The sequence below is a fragment of the Vespa crabro genome, chromosome 20, assembly GCF_910589235.1.
Source record: "Vespa crabro chromosome 20, iyVesCrab1.2, whole genome shotgun sequence".
Taxonomy (NCBI): domain Eukaryota; kingdom Metazoa; phylum Arthropoda; class Insecta; order Hymenoptera; family Vespidae; genus Vespa; species Vespa crabro.
This window is the reverse complement of record NC_060974.1, coordinates 2,353,678-2,364,002: the sequence shown is the minus strand read 5'-3', so window position 1 is coordinate 2,364,002 and position 10,325 is coordinate 2,353,678. Positions and strand designations below refer to the sequence as shown.

General features: G+C 27.4%; 2 protein-coding genes across 3 annotated transcripts in view; both read left to right on the top strand.

The window, feature by feature from the left end:
- The window catches only part of LOC124431122, a 24,719-nt gene extending 16,512 nt beyond the window's left edge, over positions 1 to 8,207 (top strand). For both annotated transcript variants that reach the window (XM_046978592.1, XM_046978593.1), the window contains exon 12: positions 1,961 to 8,207. In XM_046978592.1, coding sequence (XP_046834548.1) covers positions 1,961 to 2,115 — 155 coding nt within the window. In that variant the 3' untranslated portion in view covers positions 2,116 to 8,207. The remainder of the gene's footprint in view (positions 1 to 1,960) is intronic.
- A 619-nt stretch (positions 8,208 to 8,826) lies between these two features.
- Positions 8,827 to 10,325, top strand: LOC124431128 (putative GPI-anchor transamidase). Its single transcript, XM_046978606.1, has 4 exons — positions 8,827 to 9,086; positions 9,155 to 9,760; positions 9,838 to 9,948; positions 10,030 to 10,325. The coding sequence occupies exons 1-4, from the start codon at positions 9,009 to 9,011 to the stop codon at positions 10,264 to 10,266; spliced, it is 1,032 nt and encodes a 343-aa protein (XP_046834562.1). The 5' UTR covers positions 8,827 to 9,008; the 3' UTR covers positions 10,267 to 10,325.

Sequence of the window (10,325 nt, the reverse complement as noted above, 5' to 3'; positions counted from 1 at the left end):
TTACCGATTATTATTATTATTCTTTTTTTTTTTTTATTTATAATTGAAAACGATAATAATATATATATATATATATATATATATATATATATATATATTCTTTCTAACACTTTTTTCTTTGATTAACGCACGAGCTTATCCATTCTTGGAAAAAAAGATCTAAACTCTATGTTATATTTTCTTTCAATTATCATTTCGTTTTATCTATTCTTTTTCATTGTCAACTGATGAAAAAATGTGATCCTTTAATGCCAAAGTTTAATGATCAAACTGATAATTATTAATTAATTATTAGTTTTTTTTAACAATCGAATGATATCATTTTACGCGAGTGGAGAAAGAATTAAAGAAAGGAGACGAGCGAGTATAATATATAATAACGGCGAATTATTGTTATCAGTTCCGCGATAAATAAACGTGACGGAACCATTTCGAACATTGTCGGCTAAAATGATATAACATGTGGACGTAACACGAAAGAGCTTGCACGACTTTTTTTGAGATAATATCGAGTTGTAAAACGTAATGATTGTAAAGTAAAACTTGAAAAGAAAAGAAAAAAGAACGATCGTTTTCTGATCTTCGCGTATATATATATATATATATATATATATATATGTATGTATGTATGTATGTATGTATGTGTATATATATATATATATATATATATATATATATATATATATAACAATGGAGGCGATCGTTAAACCAAAAAAAAGGAAATAAAAAAATAAAGAAACCAAAAAAAAAAACAAAGAAAAGAAAAGAAAAAAAAAAGAAAAAGGAAAAGAGTAATAATGACGGAAATAAAATCGACTAGTCAGAAGATAAATGTACATGCGTTCTATTTTTTTAAATCTCTCGTGTGTGATTCGTCCCTTATGTATATTTCTTGTTTCTCTTTTTATTTTTTAAACTAACCCTTCGTTTATACCCATCCTTCTCTTGTATTTATTAAATGTATTGGATTGATACAAGATCAAACATTATTCTATCATTTAAATTGATGTTAAATAAATAACTCGAAATCGATAATAAATGTGAGAAGACGTTGAACATCGAGCTTTAACTGCTCACATGTGTTTGAATGAAATCATTATTATAGTTTTGTTATGGTATTGACAAGACTCTCTAAGCTATTTGATCTGTTATGATAAAGGATATGTATTGTATGAAACTATTGTTTTCTTTTCGTGCCAACGTATATTGAATTGATTTAATACACGCGAAGTATAATAATTGTGTGTGTGTATGTGTGTGTGCGTGCATGCATATATGTGTGTATATATATATATACATAAATCGGTGATTATGAAAATGATCTAAATCATTTGCGCCATTACAAAATATATTTAGTCTCATAGGCTATTTAAAAAATTGTTTAAATTTAATTTTAATTGCTTATTAAAATTAAATTTAATTGTTTAAGTTGCTAAAATTAAATTCAATTGTTTATGTTTAAACGAAAGAGAATTATTTTTTTTTTCTTTTTTTTTTTTTCCAAAATCGAATATACTTGGTACTTTTTCACTGCTTGTTGTTTCATTATAAAAAAAGAAAAAATAATCTTTTGATAATTCGAATGTCGAAATATCTCAAAAGGAAAGATATACATGCTTAGAAATCATTTTCATACAATCACCGTCTCATATTATATATAATAAAATGATTGAAATTATTTAAAGATTGATTGAAATATGTTGGCACATCGAAGAAAGGAAAGAAAAAAGAAATGGAAATTCGTATATTTGAAATCGTAAGACATTTAAAAAAATGAAAAAAAAAAGAAAAAAAGAAAAAAAAAGAAAAAAAGAAACTACTTCGATCAAGCGTTATATTGTTCAACTCTAAATAAATAAATAAATTGAAATTAGAACGATAAGTAGTTACGTTAGGTAGGTTGGAGTGAATATATTAACAAAAGATATTCGAAAAAAATACAAATATTTTTTTGTTTCAGGTGGGAGTCAATCGGTCGCAAGTTATGAAGATCTAAGTTCGAGTAGTTTCAGTTCAGCGAGCAGAGCATCATTAGATGCAAGAAGTTCACCGACTCCTTCTTATGGTGCCGAAAATATGATGGTATTCCCTGGGGATAGTAGTGGCTCCATTTGAGATTACTTGAGGTGCGCAGCTCTTGTACCAAAGTGGTTGCGCTGCCTCAGATAAATCGAACGATCTATTGTTCGTCTCTTCAATTCTTCTTCTTTTTTTTTTTTATAATTATTATTGTTTATCTAACAAAAGTAGCTCATCGTTATTAGATGAGATCTACGTTAGAACTGATTTTTGATTTTGGTTTCTGGAAGGATCTCTATCTCTCTTTCTTTTTTTTTCTCTCTCTCTCTCTCTCTCTTCTCTATCTCTTTCTTTCTCTTTCTTTCTCTTTCTCTCTATATATCTATCTTTTTATTTCTATTTCTTCTTATTTAGAGACTCTTATGCTGTCTTATTTACGTTAAACAAACGAATGTAATAACGTGATTAACGATGGGCGATCTCTCATCTTTTTAACGGAAGTATTGCATTTTGAAGCGACAATTTTTAAAAGCTACTTATTACGATTAGAATAGTACATTTAATTGCTATACAGCATACATATATATATTAGGAAAGATCTTTATAGATCGCAAATTGATCAAGTTAAGGTGTGTAAGAAAATAATTAATTTTTGTCGTTCCTTTTTTTTTTTTTTTTTTTTTTTTGAGGGGGGATAATCAAACGATTAGTACGTAACAGGAAAAAATAAAATGTTCTTTAAAGAAGTCTAATTTAATTTTATAATTCGTTATTATACTTGATCAATTTATTTGTTAAAGAAAAAAGAAAAAAAAAAAGAAAAAGAAAAAAAGAAAAAAAACAAAGAACGAAGTATGCTTTTACGAAAAGGTATAATCAAATGCAAGAAGGGATGAAACGAGAGAGAAAGTTGTTGATGAAAAACGAAGAAAATAATAATTATATTGAAACATCGACGATCTTAACTCTCATCTAGTTTTCTATTTTTAAAACAAGTTCCTTCGTTTCTACAGTATACGCTTGCATTCGTCGGATATTATGTGATCGGATATTAAAAAATGTATCTTTCGTCATGACGTTGCGGCTTAATGGGGGAAAAAAAAATATATATGTATATATATATATATATATATATATATATATATATATATAAATAAAAAAATAATAAAAAAAAAAAAAATGAAAAAGAAAAAGAAAATGAGATGGATACGAGAGAAAATTTCTCAACTTGTTTTTCACTATTAGAATCTTACGATATTCTGAGAAAGACACAGTGAGATTATCACAATAATTAAAGTTTAAGAGCCGAATGTTGCATTTCTTTCATTACCATCATTTTCTTTCAAGTGCCTCTACTATGCTTTTATATAAAATTTTATGTTTCATATATATGTATATAAAAAAAAAAAAATATATATATATATATATCGAAAATAATCCGTTATATATATAAAGGAAAATAATATCAACGTAAAGTTGGTTCCTACTCCATTATACGTTGATATATAACAAAATAATAACACGTTATCTTTAAGATATTGAAGAACAGGAATGCACAAACGATAATTTTTTTTTTTCTAGTAACAAATAGAATAAATAAAATTATTTGATGGCTGAAGAAGATCGTCTCTCGTTTGATTATCCATCTATCTCAATTTTTTTAATCACGAGTTTCACATTAAAAAGAAAAAAAAAAAAGAAAAAGAAAAAAAAAGAAAAAAAGAAAAAAAGGAAAAAAAAGAACAGAAAAAAAATATAAGAAAAGAAAAGAAAAATCATCGAAATAGTCTACAATTGATGATCTCTATAGATCACAGTTTGCGTATTCCTGGTCTGGAGGAATCTGTATGCATGCAGAGGACATGAAGTGTGTAAGAGCCGTTCAATGTAATTGTTTAATCATTTTGATATATATAATTAATATCGCAGCATTTAGTAATTATACGAAAAAAAAAAGAGAGAGAAGAAAAAAAAGAAATGTCGCGGCTAATCCCGTATTAGTTGTTATATACACGTGAATTAGCTTGACGAGTACACGATGTGAACTCGTTTTTTTTTTTTTTTTTTTCAAATCTCATTTCACGCATTAAAAAACGATAATTAATACAATTGTAAAACGTTAAATGAGAAAAATGTCGAAAACGTGAAAGGAACGTTATTTAAGAAAGCATAAGAAAAAAAAGTCAGGGATAGTACTCGAGCCAAACGTAATAAATACATGTAAATAGAAACAGAGTACACAAAAGCATGAAGTCATTTCGACTGTAGTATATACGTCGATAATGAATGAAAACGTTATAATTTTAATTGTACAAAATCTAATACAACTCTCTCCTTCTCTCATTGTTTTATTCTTCTTCTCTTTGATTGATTTTAATATTTTATCTTAAACGATGGACGTACATGCATATACGATTTAAGAAAAAAAAAAAAAAGAAAAAAAAAAAGAAAGAAAAAAGGAAAAAAAACGAAAAAAAAAAGAAGAAAAAAAAGTAGAGCTCTTGTGCCCGCGGACTGCAACCCCTGGACTCGAAAATAGATATAAAAGAAAAAAAAAAAAAAAGAAAAAAAAAAGAGAGAGAGAAAGAAAGAAACGAGTAAAGCGCGTTGCCTAGAATTATATCAAACGTTCTACGTGATATCATTTATTTTGTCCGCGATAGATAGAAATCTTATTGTCAGTAGGTAAGAAAAATTATTGTGCTACACAATATGATCGCATTTGAAGCGCATCTTAGATTTTATTATCATTCGTCGACGTAAGAAAAATTGCAGAAAAAAAAACAGGCAAATGAAAGCAACATCTATTTCTCCTTCTCCTCCCCCCTCCTCCTCCTTTTTCTACCTTACTCCTTTCACTTCAAAAAAAAAAAAAAAAAAAAAAAGATATCAATGATATTCTCAAAAATACCTATTTATTCTTAAAGAACTTTAGCCAGGGTAAATTGATTAAGATTTCGTCTTATAAATATTTTTCGATACCTACGAGAATAGATAAGAAATTTTTCATTCTCATAAATATCGCGTATTAGTGTTTACAAAACGTATGTATATTTGTAAAGAAATTTTTGGCAATTGAATTTTCCAAACAAAAAATTGTCTATTAAACACCGAAAAAGAAGAAGAAAAAGAAGAGCGTTTGAGAAAAAAAAAGAGAGAGAGAGAGAAAGAGAAAGAGAGAGAGAGAGAGAGAGAGAGAGAGAGAGAGAGAGAGAGAGAGAGAGAAAAGAAACAAACAAAAATAGAACGTATGTTCACGTACGTATATTTTTCTATCTCTTATTTTCTAATGGTCCCCATTACAGTGTATCTATTAAAATTTTTAACGAACAAACGGACGAAGCGCGAGCTAACAGGCTCTGGTCCGCGGCGCACAATAAATTGTAATCGTATTTTAATAATTATTAATTATAATATTAATTAATTATAATACTAATTAAATATATATATATACATATACATATGTATATTTATATATATATATATATATACATAATATTTTAGTAAAGAGCGCTTATGTAAACATGTATACATCTATCTCGCTTTTTTTTCGAACGTAAAACTTCTAAGATTGGTCGAATGCATTCTCTCTCTCTCTCTCTCTCTCTCTCTCTCTCTCTCTCTCTCTCTCTCTTTTCGTCACTTTTCTAAAATTTCTTATATATTGTTTATATTTTCTGTCAAAGAAAAAAATTGAAATATTATATAAGAAACATTCATTATTATGTTACTCTAAGGTCGTAATAAAATTGAAAGATTAAAATTGATTAATTCGATATGAGGACAATGTTAATGAGAACTGGTTAAAACTTAACGCAATATTTTTCTTCCTCGATTAAGCGACGACGTTCTATGCGTTATAGAATATTAATCAGCGAGATTATTTAAAAGGAAAAAAAAAAGGAGAAAGAGAAAGAGAGAGAAACAAAGAGTACGGAAAATACATATAGTTTATGTCTTAGTTTACAATCAGAAAGATTCAAATGGAATTTGACAAAAAAATTTCTTTCTTGAAACGACATATGGTGCTTTAATCAAAAAGAAAAAAAAAAAAGAAAAAAAAAAGAAGAAAAAGAAAAATGAATATTATTAGCGAGAAAATATTAAAATAGCAAAGTTATAATCACTTACGTTATTTAAAACGATTCGAGAAACCAGACGGATGATGACGATCTTTCTTTATAGATCTTCCTCTCTTCGAAGTCACATCGAATACTGTCGGAAAGAGTAAGTTTCGATAACAAAGCTCGGCTCGTTATTGTTATATTATAAACAAACAACGTTTAAGGTGTCGAGTATCAAAATCAAAGCGAGTCTTTACGTCTCCGTCATAATAGATCCAAACGCTGTACGATAAAGGTTAAAGCTAAATAATGATACGTTATTGTTCGTATTAATTGTAAAAGATTACATGATCCATTTCTACATAAAAATCATACGAGTATGCGATCGAATTATCTTTACAATAATCTATTTAAATCTTATATAAACACGTTTAATATATATTAATTTCTGCGTGAAACGTGAAACACAACTAATTAGCGATTATTTTCTTTACAAATTAATATGCAATCGATATATATATATATATATATATATATATACATAATGGATAATTAGTATTATACATAAACAATATCGTCGATCATACATTATTATAAAAGAGACTAACTCGAAAAATTGATAAAAATTCTTCGGGTGTGCTTCAATCAAAAAAGAAAAAAAAAATATTTTGAAAGTTAGATACGTATATGTAATATTATATGATTCTTTTTTTTTTTTCACGATCGAGCAACGAGCATTGCTTTTCCATGGCCACATTTGTATTACAGGTAAACGAATAATTTCATTCTAATTGAAAATCTTTATCCCGACAGAGAGACAACAACGCATTATTACTTGTTCGAATTTAATCTTTATTTTTCTATTCGATTTAAGCATATTTATTAGCAATTTGAGAAACATAATTACAGAGCATGATCGTTAGAGGGAGAGATAGGGAAGGAGGGAGGGAGGGAGAGAGAGAGAGAGAGAGAGAGAGAGAGAGAGACAATCTTGTACATTCCAGGACATTTTTGTTTTCCGATATTTTTCGACATATTAGAAATTAAAAAAAAAAAAAATAGCGCGCGGGCGAACATAATTTCCTACGAGAGAAAAAGAGAGAGAGAGAGAGGGGGGGGGGAGAAAAAAAGAGAGAGAGCCTTTTTACGAAATTAAATTTCGCGGTGTCGCTTGTTGCGACAATACAACAAAGAGGATCTATGTATTTCATTGGCTAAATGATAATTCATTGAAATCTACAGTTGCAAATCATATCCCTGTATATTTATAAGCTTGTTATACCAACATTTATACAATATGCATTTCAATTATTATTCTCTATCACCGTTCGGTGTAGCCTTATAGATATTATTCACGTTGACGAAAGATCGTTTCTTTGTATTTGAAAGAAGGAAAAAAAAAAAAAAAAAAAAAAAAAAAAAAATAAAAAAGAATAATTTTTTTTTATTATTATTCCAAATACATTGATTAAAAATTTCTACATTGTTAATCCTTTGCATTTCTTTTGTTTTTTTTTTTTTGTCGCTACATTTTTACGCTCACTTTATTATCACTATTGTGTTCATGAATTTTTACAATGATTTAATTAAAGAATATGATTTTGGCTAATAATATGTTTAGCGATGATAGTAGCCATTACAGATATGAAAAGGCGGTCTTTTTAAAATTTAACGATTAGCACCATGTAGTTACGAATGGCATCGTGTCATCTTGATTTACACGTATATTAATTTCTCGTATATTTTATTATATTACGTATCGTCAACTGAGATGATACAGGCTATTATTACACACAAAATTATATACACATATATATATATGTATGTGTGTGTATATAATATATGTATATATCTTTTTGTCTATATATATATTATATATATACATATATATTCTATGCATACCTTAAGTAAGCATATACTTTATGCTATGTACACATTTTTACGAGGAAGCGATATTATTCCGAGTGAAATTTAAAATGTCACATTGAAAAGTTATGCCTCGTGATACGCTATGATCTTTCCATGAGATCTTACGGATCGACTTTTAGAAAGAAACATGTGTTTTGTAATTGCAAGGAACAGGGAGAATTATCAGAATAAATAAAAGATTTTTAATGATCACAATTCTAGAGTGTACTCATTAATTCTCGTAATATATGAAATAATTCGATCTATTATCGATCTATTTTGAAGATTCTCGATCGAATAAAAGATAAATGTAGAAATAAAGGTAAATATATCTAATAATTCATTAGAGAATTTCTTTATTATTTTTAATTTTTGAAATTATTTAAATTTGTTAAGACCTGACTTTACAATAGTTTATGTCAACAATTTTTAAAAGAAACAAAAATCAATCAATGATTTTAATGCATAACCAAGTTTATTATATTTTATGTTGTATTAAAAATACAAAATTTATAAAATACAAAGATGAAGGAACTTGTTATAGCGAAGCATACACGTGCAATATTTGAATAAAATCTAATGTGCTGCAAGTACTGCAATAAAGATAGATTTCTTTAAAGAAATAATGCAATAAACATGTAAAATTTCTATCACACTAATTCGATTGTTACTAATTAGACGGATATACTCTTAGACAAGCTTATACATCGATACAATAAGCGAATAGTGGAGACAGTGTTTGCGTGTTTTTTTTTTCTTTTTTTGTACATATCACTGAAATCGCAATTTTTCTAGTAGCATTTTAAAATAAACTCACATACACTACACATACATACAAATGTCATCTTCATTCGTGTTTATCGTGGCGCTAGTGTTGATTCATTTTAAGAGGTTAATAAAGACTTCTTATTTTACGAATCTTATTTTTATAATATTCTAATAAAGATTTGAAGATGTCATTTGAATTATATAAAATAGAATTTTATATATTAATACTGTGCATATAAAGCGTACAAAATGCAATCAATTTTTACATTTGTAATAATAATCTTTTCCATCTCAACAATTTCATGTTACCAGAGATCATATCCAAAGGTTCGTAAATTTTGCTTTTTTAATCTTTATTGCGTTTCTTTTCTAATAATTACAAATTATATTTGTAGAACTTAAGTAATTCTAAAGAAACGGGACATTCAAATAATTGGGCAGTCCTAGTTGATACATCTCGATTTTGGTTCAACTATAGACATGTTGCAAATGTTTTATCTATATATAGAAGTGTTAAACGTTTAGGAATACCTGACTCCCAAATTATTCTTATGATCGCCGATGATATGGCATGTAACCCTAGAAATCCTAGACCTGCCACTGTCTTTAATAATGTCAAACAACACATTAATGTTTATGGAGATGATGTGGAAGTTGATTATAGAGGTTATGAAGTTACTGTAGAAAATTTTGTAAGATTATTAACTGGTCGATTGGCACCAGAAACTCCAAGATCCAAAAAGTTACTCACCGATGAAAGATCTAATATATTAATTTATTTGACTGGCCATGGGGGTAATGGATTTTTAAAGTTTCAAGATTCCGAAGAAATAACTAGTCGAGAGCTTGGAGATGCTTTAGAACAAATGTGGCAAAAGAGAAGATATCATGAAATATTATTTATTGTAGATACATGCCAAGCAAGCTCTATGTATGAAAAATTTTATTCTCCAAATATATTAGCAATAACTTCCAGTTTGGTAGGAGAAGATTCTTTGTCTGTAAGTTTTTCAATATACAAAACAATTTTATATATTTTAGTGAACTAATTGATTATTTTATTATATATTGTTATTAGCATCATGTGGATCCTGCTATAGGTGTATATGTTATAGACAGATTTACATATTATGCTCTAGACTTTTTAGAGAAAGTAGAGCCTACCAGTAGTAGAACATTAGGAGAATTTGTAAGTATTGTATTGTATAAATTATAAACTTGAATTTAATAATTTTAATATTATTTAAATGTATGTTTATTTTTGCTACAGCTCAAAATATGTCCAAAACATTATTGTTTATCTACAGTTGGTGTAAGAAAAGATTTATTTAAACGAGATCCCGATAAAGTTCCTATCACAGACTTCTTTGGTTCAGTAAGACCAATAGAGATCACAACAAACGTAATAAATATCCTCCCCATAAAATCAAATAAAACAAGTTTGATAGAATCAGAAGAGAGATATAATTATGTTTCTCAGTTTCCAGATATAACGCAATATACGTAAGCTGTTTAAGTATTTGTATTTGTATTATCATTACTTTTATTAAACATAGTCTTTATAAA